Source organism: Pongo abelii, chromosome 1 (assembly GCF_028885655.2).
Source record: "Pongo abelii isolate AG06213 chromosome 1, NHGRI_mPonAbe1-v2.0_pri, whole genome shotgun sequence".
NCBI lineage: Eukaryota > Metazoa > Chordata > Mammalia > Primates > Hominidae > Pongo > Pongo abelii.
Window position 1 is genome coordinate 115,613,593 of NC_071985.2, and position 18,459 is coordinate 115,632,051.

Consider the following 18,459-nt stretch of genomic DNA (forward strand, 5'->3'; position numbering starts at 1 on the left):
GTGGAGGCAAAGCGTTTCATTCGGAGGGAGAACAGACACAACACTGTGACAGAGCATGGCGGGAACTACAGATCCCTTGTTATGACTGAGCACGAGGTGCCCCAGGGAGGGGCAGGGTGTCAGAGAGATGAGCGACATACAGGTAGGGCAAGATCATAAACAGCCTAATATGGCCGGGCATGGTGGCTCATGCTTATAATCCCAGCACTTTGGGAGGCCAAGGCGGGTGGATCACTTGAGGTCAGGAATTCGAGACCAGCCTGGCCAACATGGCGAAACCCCATCTCTACTAAAAATACAAAAAATTAGCCAAGCATAGTGGCGGGCACCTGTTATCCCAGCTACTTGGGAAGCTGAGGCAGGAGAATCGCTTGAACCTGGGAGGCAGAGGTTGCAGTGAGCCAAGATCGCACCATGCGCTCCATCCTGGGCGACAGAGTGAGACTCTGCCTCAAATAAATAAATAAATAAAGCCTAATACATCATGAAAAGAAATTTAGGGTTTATCCCAAAAGCAATGGAAAACCAGTGAGGAATCTGAAAATTTCATCATCTGTAAGTCAGAGTTGGTTATAAGCTGGAGAAATGTTCTAGAGATCTCCCCAAATACAGAAACCTGTGAATATCCTGTTGGGCTAAAAGGATAACGTATGGAAAAATGAGTTCTTGGGATGATACTGTATTTTCAGAGTATAATTACATGATAAGGCCTCTACATCACATAACTGAGGCTGCCCTGGACCCCCTAGAAGACCATCAGGTCTTCACAATTGTCACTTAGCCTCTGGCCTTATTATTTGCAACCCTTTTTTTCTGGGAAGTAAAGGGAGGCAGGGAATGATGGCTTAAAATCAAAATACTAGTAGTAAAATACTAGTCTGCACAATAAATATTAAAAATATCATGAGTATATACCCCAAATACTCTAAAATAAAAATAGCAACAAGTAAGGCTTTTATATATTCAGGTGATTATTTATTACCCCCACAAATACAATGTAGTCATCTTTCGTTCTAAAAGGCAGCTGAATCCTGTGGCATAGGTTGATCTTTATCACTGAGGTGGTTGTCTGGAATAAGGGTGACGGGATAGAGGAAAGAACAATTCCTTTCCACATGCGGATCATTTACAGCATTCCTGACCTCCAGGGAGGTCCTCTTGCTACCGTGGAGGCTGAGAAAGACTCCCATTAAACCATCTGTAGCTCCAACTCCACTTCCCTGGCTGCCCCCAGCCTCACCTCCACATTGAGGTTTGCACCTGGGATCTCTGCCTTTTGCTTGCTTGTGGGAATCTCCTTGGCCACGAGGCTATAGGTAGTGATCACGATGTCATATGTAGAGAGGCTGCGTAGACATAACAAAGAAATCAATAAATGGTCCCACTATAGAGGGACAATGAGAGAGGCAGAGTTGATCTTCCAATAAAAATGCCTACACAAATGGAAGGACAAACAGCAGAACTCATTAACTTGTGTCCTTAACACACACACACACACACACACACACTTTTGGAGGTAAATTTTACCCACTTGGTTTCCTTATCTCTTACCTCTGATCATTTACCGTCTGTTCACTATAGCTACCACAGCCTCCCTCTTACCATCCAGTGAGTCAGAAAGAAAATTTTCTGGCTGGGATAATATAATGCTTGATATGATCTGGCCAGAACAGAAAGTAGGATAGAGTTGGGAATTAACATTTAATAATGATTTGAGATGGATGACACCAAAGTCCCAGGGGAGAAAGATACCCTCAAAACACTGTTCAGCTTGTGTCAATGGTGCTTTCTTCCCACCACTCTATAATGGATTTGTGAAAATTCACTGATCTAGTTTGACATTAGGATATAAAAATACATGCTGTAAGCTTTCAGTGTATCTTGCTTATACTCGTTAGATATAAAGATTCTTAATGAGAAACACAAATCTTTTTCCAGTGAAGCTTAATATTGTGAGAACTTCAATAAATACTTTATTTTTTGAGACAAAGTAGGGTCTCACTCTACCCTGTCTCAAAAGTAAATAAAATAATAAAATAAAATAAAATAAAGTATTTATTGAAATAAAGTAAAATTCTGCTAATCATAGATCAAGCCAAGTTTACATTAAAAGGGAAAAATTATCACTTATAATTAGCATACTCAGCATCAGAAATGATATAATAGGTGAGTAACCTACCCTGGTCACCCAGACTGGAGTGTAGGGGTGTGATCTTGGCTCACTGCAACCTCCACCTTCCAGGCTCAAGCGATTCTCCCACCTCAGCCTCCCAAGTAAATGGGACTACAAGTGCACACCACCACACCCAGCTAATTTTTGTATTTTTGGTAGAGATGGGTTTCACCATGTTGCCTAGGCTTTTTCTCGAACTCCTGAGCTCAACTGGTCTGCCTGCCTCGGCTTCCCAAAGTGCTTGGATTACAGGCATGAGCCACCATGCCTGGTCCCAAGAGAACCTCAATAAATACTTTTGATAAAAATGATATGCCTAATTCAGAGAGGCAGCAGTGTCTATAAGTTAACCTAGCTTCATATAAAGAAGTATAATTGAGAATGATTCTAATCGGTCAACTAATACATTCTAAATACCAAACAAGTTATGCTCAAAGTACAAATCAAGTGAGATTCAATTTATTTCTAAATAAAACTTTAGAACAAGGGCAGACAACTCACAGTAATCTACGCCAGGGAAGGCCTGCAGGCCTGCCACTGCCGCCCTGATGCCTTTTGCCTGCAGAAGCGACTCTCAGTCATGAGAACTGGCCTGTCATAAGACAGAGGGGCACCAATCTAACAACTTACTCCTGAAAGACTGCTGCCCTGTTCTTTAGGAGATAAAATATCCAAATTAGAGGCTGGGGAGAGAAATTACTTAGAAGCAGAAATAACTCTGTTCATCCTTGACTACAGCAGCCAGTATTCAACCTAGACCTTCACTTCGCAATTAAGAACAGAAAACAATTCCTTTAAAACTAAAAGACAAAGACTAGGACTAAGATTGCCATGTGGGGAGGCATTTTCTTTCCTCCTTCCTGAGCATCCCTCTTCAAGAATTTATACTTAGCTCTAATCATCCTAAATTATTGAGTCTAAGGCATCTTAGATGGTTCATATATAAAAAAGTCATAAAAGTATAATCAATCTATAGCAACTAATCATTAGCATTCTATCAAGATGCTCTGTAGAACTGGGCTGGTTCCATTCACACTATGTACACCTGGAATCAGAACTCCAGCAGCCATGAGGGCCTTGCAACACATCTCCTTGACTAGGGGAATGCTGCTGCCACCTGACTGGCAGCTCAGGCATCTCAGGCCTCCTCACAGGGCAGCTTTCGTTGAGGACAATGACAAGGACACAGCAAAAGATCACCAGTAGACCTCAGGATACAAGGCAAAGGCTGTATGGTGACGAGACTGAAGATCTGTCTTTGGCCTTCACAAATACGCATCCTGATTAAGTGAAATCTCAGGGACGGGAGCAAAGGCCCATGGGCCCTTGAGCAGAGGTGCTGAACGCCCCCACAACTGCATATTCCTGCACTTACACTCTGGCACGTGAATCCCGGTTTGGCCCATGGTAGAGATAGACTCTTAGTTTGTTGCTGTTCACCCGTTTCTCCACCTCATTTTTCCAATGATGGATCAGGGAGGCAGGACAGATGATTAATGTTCCATGGGAAGTAAAGTCAGAAGAGTCTTGAGAAGGGAAAAAAATCAGTGCCTGGTTACATTCACCAAATGGCTTTTAACTTTTTTTTTTTTTTTTAAATATATGGAGACACGGTCTTGCTGTGTTACCCAGGCTGTCTCGAACTCCTAGACTCAAGTGATCCTCCTGCCTTAGCCTCCCACAGTGAAATTACAGGCGTGAGTTATCGTGTTTGACTGGCCTTTAACTTAAAGGCATTACCTCTTCCTCTTGACTGACTTTACTCCTTCAATTAATATGTTTAACCATTGCTCTTATTTCTATACAGAGCCTATAGTGAAATAGGAAATGGAAGAAATGGTCTTTTAAACTGAAACACTTGATTACTTATTTTCTCCGCTAAAAGTACAGGCAGAAAGAGAGGCTACATAGGGGGAGGAAAGCGGGTGGCACATGACCTCAGTGTGAAAAAGCAGAGTGCTTTCACAGAGTGGCTGGAGGTGAAAGCTAGATCATTTCCTAACTCCTCTTGAGTTGATTCATTATAGAGGCATATGGAGTATTGTTATATTTTCTGAAAAGCATAACTTAATGTACTTCTACCTTAAAATTAAGTACAGAAACCTTTTTTAAAAAATAAGCAAACATTGGTTTGGAACCAAGTAGTGATGGTTTGTTTATACCATGGCCCCTCATCTCTGCGTGTGTGTGCCTGTGCTACTCACACATGCTGCTACTGCACACAGAGGGATACAGGACTCAGCTGCAACAGTGCTTATTAGAGGCCCTGAGACCAGATGCCACAGAATTTTTTTTTTTTTTTTTTTTTTTTGGAGACGGAGTTTCGCTCTGTCGCCCGGGCTGGAGTGCAGTGGCGTGATCTCGGCTCACTGCAAGCTCCGCCTCCCAGGTTCACGCCATTCTCCTGCCTCAGCCTCCTGAGTAGCTGGGACTACAGGCGCCTGCCACCATGCTCGGCTAATTTTTTGTATTTTTAGTAGAGACAGGGTTTCACCGCGTTAGTCAGGATGGTCTCGATCTCCTGACCTCGTTATCTGCCCACCTCAGCCTCCCAAAGTGCTGGGATTACAGGCATGAGCCACCGTGCCCGGCCCAGATTTTTAATCTATCTAAGCAACTGAGAACTGTACTTGAATACATGGCAACTTACATGCAGTGTTGTCTATACATAACATATTCAATCTTTAAAGTACTTATAAAGTTATTACTTTTTATTTAATTTTTTTTAAGAGACAGTGTCTTGCTTTCTTGCCCAGGTTGGCCTCAAGCTCCCAGGCTCAAGCGATTCTCCTGCCTCTCCTCCCTCAATTGGGACTACAGGTGCATACCACTGTGCCTGGCTAAAGTTACTACATTTTAAAAACATGTTAAGATAGAAAGTGTCTATAATCTAGGAAGTTCTAGAATTTCAGAAACATGGAAAATAGCTTCCACTATAGTGACTAAAATGTGAATTTGTGACAGATCTTCCTTTAAAAAAATTAATTTGAATCTACCCGATAGTTATTTCCCCAATATTTACAAAAACAATAATTATTGGCCAGGCATGGGGGCTCATACCTATAATCCCAGCACTTTGGAAGGCTGAGGCAGGATGATTGCTTGAGCCCAGTTGTTTGAGACCAGCCAGACAACATGGTGAGATCCTGTCTCTACAAAAAAATTTAAAAATTAGCTGGGTGTGGTGGTGCAAACTTGTGGTCCCAGCTACTTGGGAGGCTAAGGTGGGAGGATCACTTGAGCCCAGGAGGTTGAAGCTGCAGTAAGCTGTGTTCATGCACTGCACTCCAGCCTGAGCAACAGAGTGAGACCCTGTCTCAAAAAATAAGAATTATTATTATACTCAAATTAAGTGTTCTAGAGCCTCAGCTTTTTCCATAAAATTCTGCCTAGTTTATAGGCAAATTTATAGGGAAAAAATGATCACTTATAATTAGCATACTCAGCATCAGAAATGATATGATAGGTGAGTAATCTAATACTGATTTTCCAGTAGAGTAATTAAATATGACCAAATGTGTCCTTTTTTAGCTGAAAACATTCCCCTCTTGGGTGGCTCAAATGACGTAGGGAATGGCAGGCTATTAAGGCACTTCTGTCTACCATCTTTGGAGAGCCATGTCAAAGCTGTGCTTTTCTCCTTTTCTTTCTTTTTCTCTTGATTCTTCTGGGTCAGGATGAGCGCAATCATTGTCAGGGTTTTTCCTAAGCCCATATCATCCGCTAGAAAATAAAAGCAAAATTAAGAGAGTTAATTGCTTAGGGCAAAGAATCAACCATACTTCAAGAGGAGAAACCACTGGCAGACATTTACCCATTATCCTCTGTCAGTGCCACTCCATCACCACTCTGTGCCTAGCCTAATGGCTCCTTTATCTTCCTTCTTCAGCGGAACCCTAGCACTTGCTCTTTACTTTCAGACCTAGGTCCAAGACATTTACTATGACTCCTGTAAAATTTAAAACTTACAATCTGAATGTTATTCTAGTCCCTATGTTATGCTGTTACCTGCACAATGTGCTGACTGATATCTATTACAGTTTGATGATCTGTTACCTCCAAAAGCAAAAAATGTCCAGCAGATATATCCTACTACTTACTTTACCGGTACCAGAACATTCCTGGAGTTAAAATAGCCTTCCATTCCCTTAACTTATTCATCAAAAGAGGACATAAATGAACATTTCTTGGGTACTGTCATTGTACCAATCACTGAGCTTATCTAATTTATTATTTATACTCTCCAGAGTACGGTTATCCTCAGTTTAACAGACTGCAACACTGAGGCTACTATAACCCATTCAAAATAATCATTCTGCCATAACAGAAGTAGAATGTCAGAGCATGGGCTCTGATTTAAATTCTGGCTCTGCTACTGTCCAGAAAAATAATTAACATAGCAGGCCCATAGGCCTGCCTGCTATCCTTTGAAAGGTCTGCTTACAAGGTTGCCTTTGGAAACTCGGATGTAAGGTAAGAGTTGCTCACTCTGCCTAAATTGTTTTGTACAAACAATATGGTTTATGTTGAACACCTGCTTTCCTTCTAGGAGTAGGAAAACTTGGTATATACCAGGCTGAAGCCACCTGTGTAACCAGCTGAAGTAACCAGCCCCCGATAAAAACCTTGGGCATTAAATCTCTAATGAGCTTCCTAGGGAACCTTTGACGCCTGTTGTCACAACTCCCTGCTGGGAGAATTAAGCATATCCCATGTGACTCCACTGGGAGGACACTGGAAGCTTGTACCTGGTTTCCCCTGGATTCTGCCCCTGTGACTTTTCCTTTGTTGATTTTGATTTATATCCTTTCACTGTAATAAATCACAGCTGTGAGTATGACCACATGCTGTGTCTTACTAGCAAATCATCGAACCCGGGGGTGGTTTTGAGGACCACTGACACAATCACTTACTAGCCATAGTGGACATCTATCATGGTTTCTGAAAATTGAACACCTTAGAAAATTTTAGCCCGACAAGTCCCCAAAGCAGAGTGGAAAACTTGCTTTCTGGTTTCTGTTGCAGCTAAGGCACTGGCAATATGACCTGGCTCTATATATCAGATCTACTCATAAACATCTTTAATTCAGGTATAAGCAGCTTTAGAAAGAGACTCCCTATGAAATCCTTCCTGCAGGAAAGAGTGGCTATAGAAACAACTGACTTTGGGGTGGCACTGGTTGCCTCTAGCACTTGGTGAAGCAAAGTAGCTGTGATGCTTTTTATAGACTACTTTTAGGCCAGGCGTAGTGGCTCATGCCTGTAATCCCAGCACTTTGGGAGGCCAAGGCAGGTGGAGCACCTGAGGTCAGGAGTTAGAGACCAGCCTGTCCAACATGGCGAAACCCCATCTCTACTAAAAATACAAAAAATTTGCCAGGCATGGTGGCATGTACCTGTAATCCCAGCTACTGGGGAGGCTGAGGCAGGAGAATCACTTGAACTTGGGAAGCGGAGGTTGCAGTGAGCTGAGATCGCACCACAGCACTCCAGCCTGGGTGACAAGAGCGAAACTCCATCTCAAAAAAAAAAAAAAGAGGGAGGCAATAGACTGCTGTTCGTGTGTTGGCTCTAGCCATGGCTGCTGAAATTGGCCTCGAGCCTGGCACTCCGTATCTCCTAGAGATTGTGGGAGCCACCAAAAAATAAACTCCTCCTCTGTTTAATCAGCCAGAGTCAGCTTCTACTGCTGGCAACCAACATCTCTGATCCTAAACTGTGTACTCTTGAGCAAGTTGCTTAACACTTCCATGCTTCACTTTCATCATCTGTAAAATGAGGAATAATAGTACCTGCCTCATAGAGTTCTTGAGAGGAATAAATGAAACAACACTATGTGTTTAGCACAATGCCTAAGCATTCAATAAAGGCTGACTCTTATAATACCACACTTACCCAGAATTCCTCCTTGTGGCTTCTGACTTTCCCGCCATAGTAACCAAGCCAATGCCTGCTTCTGGTGTAGTAGCAAAGGGACCTGACAAAGGTAATAACCAAATGCTAAGCATAAATTCCTAATGAGAGGCTATGCTGAGCCCGGCTACACGAACTCTACACTCTCCTCTTTTATTTTCTACAAATGATTCCCTCAGTATTCCAACTGTCCTCATGTAGACTGTTCATTTCACCTTGAAGTCCTTAACACCACCCTCTCTTCAAGGGTAACCATACTGTCCTGGTCTGCCCCTATTTGTTTTGGGTTGCATCTAATGTTCAGCATTTCTATTAAGAGTCCCCCCTACACCCCAAGTGAGAGTCCTGATTTGTCTGCTTAATCAGTCAAAATCAGTCTCTACAGCTTTTTTTTTTTATTTTTATTTTTTGAGACAGCCTTGCTCTGTTGCCCAGGCTAGAGTGCAGTGGCGTGATCTCAGCCCACTGCAGCCTCTGCCTCCCAGGTTCAAGCAATTCTCCTGCCTTAGCCTCCCGAGTAGCTGGAATTACATGCGCATGCCACCATGCCCAGCTAATTTTCGTATTTTTAGTAGAAAATACTAGCCCAGGCTAGTCTTGAACTCCTGGCCTCAAGTGATCTGCCTGCCTCGGCCTCCGAAAGTGCTGGGATTATAGGTGTGAGCCACTGCACCCAGCTCTCCGCTTTTAACAAAGACCTCTGACCCTATTTTCAGCAGCCATTACGTTGGCTTTTCATTATTTCCTCATTATCTCTTAAATTTGCCTCTCCTTTCTGCAGCCAATGTCCCAGTCTGCACTACTGGTCATAAATTTCAATAGCCCTTTGACCAGAGTCCCCCTTCTAGTCCTTCTGTACTCCAGTTTATCTTGTACTCTGTTAGAAAAACTAATCTTCATCAGCCATCCCTGCTTAAATGCTACAGCGATTCCATACTATCTCTTGAGCTATTCAGATCTAATCCTTCATCAACGCCAGGCTCCTACTCAGTAACATCACCTGCTACTGCTGGCTCAGGTACTGATGACACCTGATCACCACTTCTGAATACCAATCTCTTTATCTTCCCACTAGTCACCACTCCCTCTAATTGCACCGTTTTATTCCTTTCCTCTCTACTATCTAAAGGCTTTCAATTCCTTTAAGGCACAAAGTAGGCAGACAACAAATAATCACTGACCTAGAGTGATGTTTCCTTTATACTGAATCCCTTTTGTACTTTATAGTATATTACAAGGCACCCCTTATTTCTGCCTTAAAGCCTTTGCTAACTGTTTTATATACATTGTATATGTATTTTCACCCCAACTAGTTCATTACAAGCAGCAATTCTTTCACACTCTTGTGGCACCTACCAACTCAACAAATGGATCCTTTACTGCTATAGAAATAAGTAACTTTATGACTTTTTAAAAAAGGGGTTTTGTTGTTATTGCACTATTAAGCATAAAAGGAGAGGATTCTGCAAGGGAAGCCATTCAAGCATCTATCTGTAGGAAACGTATCTTAGAAAGTCTCTCTGCCAGCAGTTTCATGGGGTTGCTGGAGCACTGTTATAGAGGACTACACCAGGAGTCTTCCCTGGCTCACCTTCAGCCCGGCGGGATCTTCTGCCACAGCCATTTCACCAGGACATGACTCAAGTGAGCGATGCAGTTGACCGATGGCTTCACTTGTGATTTTCCACACTGCATGAACGTGATCTTGGTTTGTATGGCCTGCATTCAAATAGATGTTACCTAAAAGATGTCACAAGTATGTTTTCTTTATCCCTTTAGAGTGAACTTAGCTACAAATGGCCCTGTATCTATTTCTTACCCTCCTTGTTAACTACTCTCCTCATCTTTCCATGTCTCTAGCAGGTCTCAGTTGGGAGACAACTGGCTTTTGCTTTTCTGGTCACTGCCAGCCAACCCAACCTCCAAGCTCCTATCTCCTGATCAGTCTCCTGTCAACTGATCCTATTACACATTTCAGGCTCCACTTGGAATCTTCATTCTGCAGTTACCTCTGAATTAAAAGTTGCCTAGAAAGTTCAGGAAGGAAACACTTAGCTAATAGGGTGTTATTGCTCTCTGTGGATCTATTAGTCATCAGTCTTGACTCATGTCTCTCCCCGGTCTTACACACACTTACACACACACGAAAGAATAAGAGCATATCTGCAGGTCTGCCTACCTCAAAATGATGCAAGCTAGAGTTTTCATCCACAAATGCTGACTGGATGACTCCTATGTGCCAGCCACTGAGCTGACTAATCAGCATACAGTGGTGAACAAGGTAGACATAGTCTGTGCCCTCACAGAAAGCTAAGTAACATGATGCAAAGCTCTACTGAGCTGCACAATCTTTATTCTACGGGCAACTTCTGACTTAAGAATGGCTTCTCCCCTCATGTGGGCACAAAGACGTCTACGGTAGTCCCTCCTTATCCACAGGGCATATGTTGCAAGGCCCCCAGTGGATGCTTGAAACTGTGGATGGTACTGAACCCTATACATACTATGTTTTGTTTTGGTTTTTTTTTCCCTATACATACATACCTATTTTAAACTTTAATTAATACATTAGGGACAGAAAGCATTTAACAATAATAACAATAAAATAGAAGAATTATAAGAATATACTGTAATAAAAGTTATGTGAATGTGGTTTCTGTCTCTTTCTCTCTCAAAATATCTTATTGTACTGTACTTACCTTTTTTTGGACCACAGGTGACCAAGGGTAACTGAAAGTGTGGATAAGAGGTGACTACTGTACCAGGTGGCACGTAACTCACAGGGGTGGCTATTCACAGCAGGGTCAGGCCCTTGGGTCTTACCTTGATAGCACTGACTGGATCCTCCAGCAGTCACCTGGCAGGCAGACTTTAGTTCTAGAGAACCCACAGGTTGGGTACCACGATGAGGAAGGGGTTGGGGAGGCACCAGGTGGGGAGGGCCAGTGGTAGTTTTGGTGAAGTGACTCTGCTGTGGTACTTGACTGTTACCCTTCTCATTAGTTCCTGCTCAGAAACAAGGGAAGAGCAGATTAAAGTTCAGCAAACTAAGTGAAGGGATCATATGTGTGGAGGTGAGGTCAAGAGAGAGGGATCATCACCATTCCGATGAAGGATTCCTAGAGAATGTAGCATTTTAACAGTTGCTTAAACAATGGGGAAGAAAGTAGAGTCCACAGGAAATAGGAGGAAGTTTTTTATGAACCATAGGTGTAATGTGAAAGAAGGCTCAGAAGCAGATAATAAAATGGAAAAGTGAATGAATCAACACATTCTTTATTAAAAGGGCTTCCCGAATGTCTCTTGTAAAGTCCATGCAAACCCGGAGTTCTGAGGCATAAGCCACTTTACCTTGCTCTGGGGAAAGGGCAAGACCACTGAGTACTTCCTCCAGCTCCTGGATTTGTTTGATCAACTTTTGACCCTTGTCTGGAAGAGCCTGGATGTTCACTGATGCCAGTGTGCTCTGAAAAACAGATTCTATCAAATGGATCTCTCCTCTCACACTGTTAGATGAATAGTTTCAGATTAAAATAGCCTGAAACGCCCAAACTCTGAAATTATGGTCTTTTAAATATGTGTGCAAAAACCAGAACCTTTTTTAAATTTTAACCCAGCTGGCTTAGCAATCTTGAAAATATAAATAGGGGAAAAGGCAGAAACTAAACATGCACCTATAAAACCTTCACATGAACATATTTAACCCTTCTGTAGCAATGAGATCTCATATCTGCCCATAACAAGCAATGCTCTGACCTCAAAAACAAAACACGAATCAATAGTTACCTTCTTTTGTTTCAATTGTGTCGTAAGGTAGACACGCCGGGCTACTGGGTCTGAGGGTTCTACCTTCTTGGAAACACCTGAGGCAGGAGACACCTTTCTTTGCACACTTCGATCAGGGAATTGGAGGTTTTCCTTCATCTCTAAGTCCGGAGTCGAGTCAAAGAGTAGGGGGCTCCCAGGCTTAGAGGAAACAAAAACAACATCATCTTCCTCCTCGTCATCACTGCTTGTGGCAGCTTCACGGCCCTCACCCAGGGAAAGCCCTGGTGCTGCTGGTGCAGCCTGAGCCGCTGGTCCTCCAGGAGCAGGCACACCGTGGGTCTCCAGCTGCTCTTGGAAATGCCCCCGAGGCAGGCTTTTCTGGGTGGCCTGTGTGCTAGGGCCATCCTTTGCCTTTGTTTCTTTAGCCTCCCAGTTCGTGTACTCCTTGTTGAGGGGTCCCCCTTTCTGGGGCTTGCTTATTGAGTTGGGACTGTGAACATTTTGAGGCAAAAGCTGGGTAACCTTTTCTCTCAGAGGTTCTGATTCTCTTTGGACATCTTGACTCTTACCACTTGATTTCTCCTGAGAAGATGCAGATGGTCTTGTAAGCTCATTACCTTGGCACTGTTGAGATTTAATTTCAGAAAAGTCTCTTTTGTGTGTGCCTCCAGTCTCTGCCTCACACTGAATCTCTGCTCTCTCTTCTTGCTTCTTCTCTTGAACTACAGATTGTTTTTTCTTTGGTACCAGGCCAGATGAGAGATCTTTCTCCATCGTTTCAGGCTTCTGTTCCTTCTTTTGATCAAAAAGCTGATCTCCCTTTTCTCTTTGCTTCTTATCAGCCGTCTTTTCCTCACCTTCACCTTTGATGAGCTGTTTCCGGAGAGCTGGTTCTTGATTCTTGTCAAGTACCTTGAATGGATTTCTCAGCCAGTTGGAAGAATGATGAAATGTCACAGATGCATGCTGAGACTTATTGGGTACAGAATGTTCTTTGGAATCAGGATCCTAAAGACAAAATAATTAATCTTCATATAAAATATTAATGCAAACTTTGTATCTAGAATGCCTTTCCTTTTCATCTCAACTTTTATTTTATATACAGGGGGTACATATGCAGCTTTGTTATATGAGTATATTGCCCTCAGGCAGTGAGCATAGTGCCCAATAGATAGTTTCTTAACCCACGCCCTCCTCCCCTCTCCAGTAGTTCACAGTATCTATTGTTCCCATGTTTAGCTCAATGTTTAGTTCCTGCTCATAAGTGAGAACATATGATATTTGGTTTTCTGTTCCTGCGTTAATTCACTTAGGATTATTCTGCAGAAGAAATGGAAACACAGTAAAAACAGTCCAATATTTCCTGAACATTCTTGGTACCATTTCCATGTCTAGAAAAGACGACATGCCAAACCCACAAAGGACTCATTTCTTCACGATATTTTCGAAGCTTGGTTCCTTCTCTGTCCATGATCACTCTTTTCCAGGCCTCAAGGAAAAGTAGTGACAAACCAAAGTGCTTTTACAATCACTATGGCCACAGTGTGTATTTTTCAGGAAAAAAACTATTCTCTTAAGATGAACTTTTCCCCAAACCTAAACATTGTCTTAAAACACTTGCTTTGATTTTGGCTTTAGGAAGATTTTACTGTGGTAATCTAGAATCATAAGTTCAAGCCACACCTCTGCCAAAACAAATCTTATCACCTCCCTACTTCTAGTTCCTCATGTACTGAATATCTGTAGGGCTTCTCCTATTAGGAGACGCTCCTCCTAGTTCTAACATTCTAGGAGCTTATACTTATACTTAGCTTATACCAGTATCAAGTAGAAATTCCTCTATAAAAAGATACAAGAGTTAGTGAAGGAAATCTATTTTTTTCCTTAAGTAAAAGAATACTGACTGCATTTAAGACCTCAAAAAATATTTACTAAGTGAAATAGGATGCAAATAATTAATCTTGATTACAACCAAATGATCCTTTGAATTAAAGTCCCAACAGGGCCTACCTTGCTTAAAGAAAACTATCTTTCGGAGACAGTATGATGAAGACCAACTCGTTTACGTGAACTTCAAGGTATTTTCAGGTGATGCTGCATATTAAAAGTCTTAACACAGCAGGTTTGAAAACAGATGAATAATTCCTACCTGCCATGGAATACTTCCACACCAGCGTTTCCCCTCTGCCTTACTTCTAATGCATCGGAAGAACAATCTAATGAAGTATAAAACACAAATAATCAAGCCTATGAAAATCCATTAGAACAAGAGATAAGCTTATTTTTAATCCAAGAAAACATCTTGCAACTATTTGAACCTGGCTTTGGGAGGTCACTTGAAACCAATTACTTTTATATACACATTTAAAAATTATTTACTGCACAGAACATTTATAAGGGCTAGGAAGTCAAAGAACAAATATGGCATGGTAGCCAGAGAACGCACACAGGTTTATTCTTTTTAGTCTGTAACGAATGACTGAAATAGAAACATTGATCAGCAATGGCTACTAAAATCAGAGAAATGAGAGACAGCTGTGTGCCCTGAAGGGGGGCCACAACACTAGCTATAAAGCAATGTTGCCCAAAAAAAACCCCAAAACAACGAAGCCAAAACAAACAAAATACTAACCTCTAGATCCAATTACCAATTTATAGGAAATAGAAACAATAGAAGAATGTGTAAAACTAGACCGTTGAGAATATAACCTTCAAAATCTTGGCAGTGGGAAACGCTATAGGACAAACAACCTGATCCCTTCAACAAATAAGTTACAAGGGAGAAAAAAAGATGAAGGGAAAACTTCAGAGACTTAAAAGACATATTAATCAATTCCAATTTGTGAACCTTATTTGGATCCTGATTTAAACAAATTAAAACTACTAAAAAAAAAAAACTATGATATTTATGAGTCCACTGAAAATATGTACACCAACTGGTACGTTAAAAGAGTCCAGCTGGATGCAGTGGCACACACCTGTAGTCCCCTCTACTCAGGAGCCTGAGACAGGAGGATCATTTGAGGCCAGAGGCTGCAATGTGCTAAGATTGTGCCTGTGAATAGCCACTGCACTCAAACCTGGGCAACACAGCAAGACTCCCTTCTCTAAAACATAAAAATATTTTTTTAAAAAATAGATCATATCTTGGTCGGGTGCGGTGGCTCACGCCTGTAATCCCAGCACTTTGGGAAGCCGAGGTGGGCGGATCACAAGATCAAGAGATCGAGACCATCCTGGTCAACATGGTGAAATCCCATCTCTACTAAAAATACAAAAATTAGCCCGGCGTGGTGGCACATGCCTGTAGCCCCAGCTACTCAGGAGGCTGAGGCAGGAGAATCGCTTGAACCCGGGAGGGGTAGGTTGCAGTGAGCCGAGATTGCGCCACGGCACTCCAGCCTGGCAACAGAGTGAGACTCTGTCTCAAAAAAAAAAAAAAAGTCCGTATCTTTTAAAGCTACATACTAAAATATTGACAGATGAAATAATGTTATCTGGGATTTCTTTCAAAATAGGGCAGGAGTTATGGGGTGAAGTGGATAGGCTACATATAGAACAAGAGTAGCCATGAGCTGGCAATTATTGAAGCTCGTGCTACAGTACCCTATCTTACTTCTGTATATATTTACACTCTTCCACCAAAAAAAGAAGGCTGAATACAGATTTAACATCCCAGTGCAAGAAAGTTCCTGCACACACAAACACAGCCCATACTCCAGCTATCCAGAGGTGTCTAAGCTGTTCCACTGCCGAACTAAGCCATGCACCCTCCAGTCTACTAGACTTTGCATGGGTACTACTCTCCATCCAAAGGATGTCCTCATCATCCCGATCTGTCTACCATCTCCCCCATCTCCAGCTACGGAAGTCCTACTGCTCCCTCAAGGCCCATCTTAAGTCGTACCTGCTTGGCAAGGTTTCCCCACATTCCCTTCCCTGTTTAATCCATGAACTGCCTCTGTGCCATTACTTTTAATGGCAAAAAACACAATTACATTTACACCAACCTAATAAAGCTGACTGTCCAGCTATAAAATATAGCTGACTGTCCAGGTATATTTTCAGCTACTAGAGGGCAAAAACCATATATGATCTCTTTATTCCCAACTATGACTTGCCTGTTGTACATAATTAAGTATTGCTGCATAAAATAGAACTGATTTATGTAATTACCTAAAATAACTCCTCAAAAACTTTTAATTGATTAAATAAGAGCTTTAAAAATATATATTTTGTTTGTTGAAACAGGTAAAGTATTCAATCAATAAGTATTAAAAACACAGTGAGAAGCCCCCTCATACCCTATCTGCCCAGTTCACTTCTCCCCCAACATGTAACTACTCATTAGTTTTTTGTTTACCTTTCCAGAGATTTTTAAATGCATATTCAAGTCAATATACATTCTTTCTTCCTCCTCTACACAAATGGGTAGCATAACATACATACTGCTAAATACCTTGCCTTTCTTTTTTTACCTAATACCTTGAAAATTTTTCTATAATAACATATATATAAGGAAGATCCTTGTTTTTATTATTTTTTTTCCAGTTGCGGTTTTCCACTGTATGGGGTGTTGCATTATTTTTAACAGAACCCTCTTGGTGGGCAGTTCAGCTGTCTCTTATTCTTTACTATTAAAAGCAGCGGCACAAGGAGTGAAACTGTGCATATGTCATTTCATGTACATTTCAATACATCTGTGGTGCAGCTCCTTATTTCTCACGTTATGTATTTGTGCTGTTCTTCTTGACCAGGTTAGCCTCTGATTTTCTTTATTAGTTATCTATATGCTGCTTTCTAACTCATTAAATGCAATTTTTACCAACGTTAATTCCTTCCTTCTGCTTTCCTTCAGTTTAATTTATTGTTCTTTTTCTAACTTCCTAAATTAGTCCCATGATGTACAACATGAATCACAACAGTCTGCATCCTAATTCAGGGGTCCTGAGCAGGTCCTGGTCCCTTGATGCTACTACTTCACCAGGACACATAAACAAAGATGAACAAGCCCAAATGGACAAGTAGTCCATAAAAGTTAAGCTAAAAAGAAAATAAGTCCAGCCCCTCCCTCTTGTACAAACACAATTTTCCCATCCAAGTTCACAATTTTTAAAACCTTACTGGTTTCTTTAATTTTTCTCATTGCAATAGGATATTATATTAAACATATGTAATACAATTTCTGAAATGCTTTGAATGCATAAAATTCAAAGTACCAGCTGCCATCAGTGGGTGCTACTACTTACAGAAATAAATCAAGAACAAACCCCTGCTGTTGTTTAAAGCATATCAAGTACTTGAAATCTTTACTGAAAGAATATTTCATAAGTACAGTCACGTGCTACATGATGATGTTTCAGTCAACAGTGGATGGCACGTACAACTGTGGTCCCATGAGATAATACTGTATTTTTACTGTACATTTTCTTTGTTTAGATATACAAATACTTAGCACTGTGTTACAAATGTCTGCAGTATTCAGTATAGTAATACACTGTACAGGTCTGTAACCTAGGTATGTATTAGGCTATACCAAGTAGGTTTGTGTAAGTTCACACGGTGACGTTCGCACAAAAATGAAATCTCCTAATGACGCATTTCTCAGAATATGTCCCCATTGTTAAGTGACTCATGACTGTAGTGTCTACTTTAAAACTCATGCCATGTAGACTTTCAGGAGAAGGGCAAGATTTGGAGAAAGAAGGAAGGAAACACACTGAACATCTGCTATGTGCTAGGCACAGTGCTAAAAATGCTTTCCCTTACATTTTTAATTAAAATCAATCTGGATGAGCTTTTCTGATTTTAGGATAAAAAGTTTGTTTTTATGTTGTTGTTATGTTTTATTATATTGTAAATCAACGTAGAATGCAGCGGAAATATATTTTCGCAGAGAAAGCAAATATCAATTCCACTATAAAGAAAAGCATTAATTTCTGCAGTATGTTTATTAATTGTTTTCCAGGACAGGGGCAATAACGATGAAGGAACCAGCTAGAGGAAGCCAGACCTCTTCAATCCTGACTTCTTCACCAAAACACAAATCCTCCCATCTTCCTAAAGGTAACTGTCCAACTCAACATCACATTGCCAAGTGCATTCACGTTAGCAAGGCTACAGTTCTCTCAGGCTCCAGAACTATTCTCCCTTGGTTCGAATCCCAGCCCTACCACCTAGTTAGTTCTGAAACATCAGACGCCTTAACTGACTGCCCCCTGTGGCAGTTTCCTATTCTGTAAAATGGCAAAATGACATAGTCCATACCTGATACGGTCATGATGAAGACAAAATACAATCAGAGCAAAGCCTGATACATACCAAGGTCTTAATAGACAACAGCAATGCCAAGCTCACACTGGCTGATCACTCTTCTTATTCCTACATCCACACTTCTGCTGAAGCTGTTCTGCCTCAACACTTCCTTGTCCCTTCCTCCATCAAAATTGTCAAGGTCATTCAAGGACAACTTCAAGTCTCAACTCCTCCACTTTCTCTGTAACCTTCCTAGCCCTGAACTGTATGTCTTAGAGTCACAGAACTATCTCGCATCTGAACGTCTTCAATTTAGCACTCTATTGTGCAGAGGAGACTGCACCCCAATC

At 41.5% G+C, this 18,459-nt stretch overlaps 1 protein-coding gene across 4 annotated transcripts in view; it reads right to left on the bottom strand.

Annotated features, from left to right (window-relative positions):
- TTF2 (transcription termination factor 2) overlaps positions 1–18,459 on the bottom strand; it is a 42,133-nt gene that overhangs the window by 14,945 nt on the left and 8,729 nt on the right. For 2 of the 4 annotated variants that reach the window (XM_063728056.1, XM_024234473.3), the window contains exons 4-12: positions 14,004–14,070; positions 11,873–12,862; positions 11,438–11,552; positions 10,910–11,092; positions 9,678–9,805; positions 8,069–8,150; positions 5,777–5,896; positions 3,549–3,699; positions 1,241–1,346 (exon numbers count right to left, since the gene is read on the bottom strand). In XM_063728056.1, coding sequence (XP_063584126.1) covers positions 1,241–1,346; positions 3,549–3,699; positions 5,777–5,896; positions 8,069–8,150; positions 9,678–9,805; positions 10,910–11,092; positions 11,438–11,552; positions 11,873–12,862; positions 14,004–14,070 — 1,942 coding nt within the window. Of the gene's footprint in view, positions 1–1,240; positions 1,347–3,548; positions 3,700–5,776; positions 5,897–8,068; positions 8,151–9,677; positions 9,827–10,909; positions 11,093–11,437; positions 11,553–11,872; positions 12,863–14,003; positions 14,071–18,459 lie in introns of all 4 variants that reach the window. The other 2 variants (XM_024234466.3, XM_024234463.3) reach the window with 1 other exon arrangement.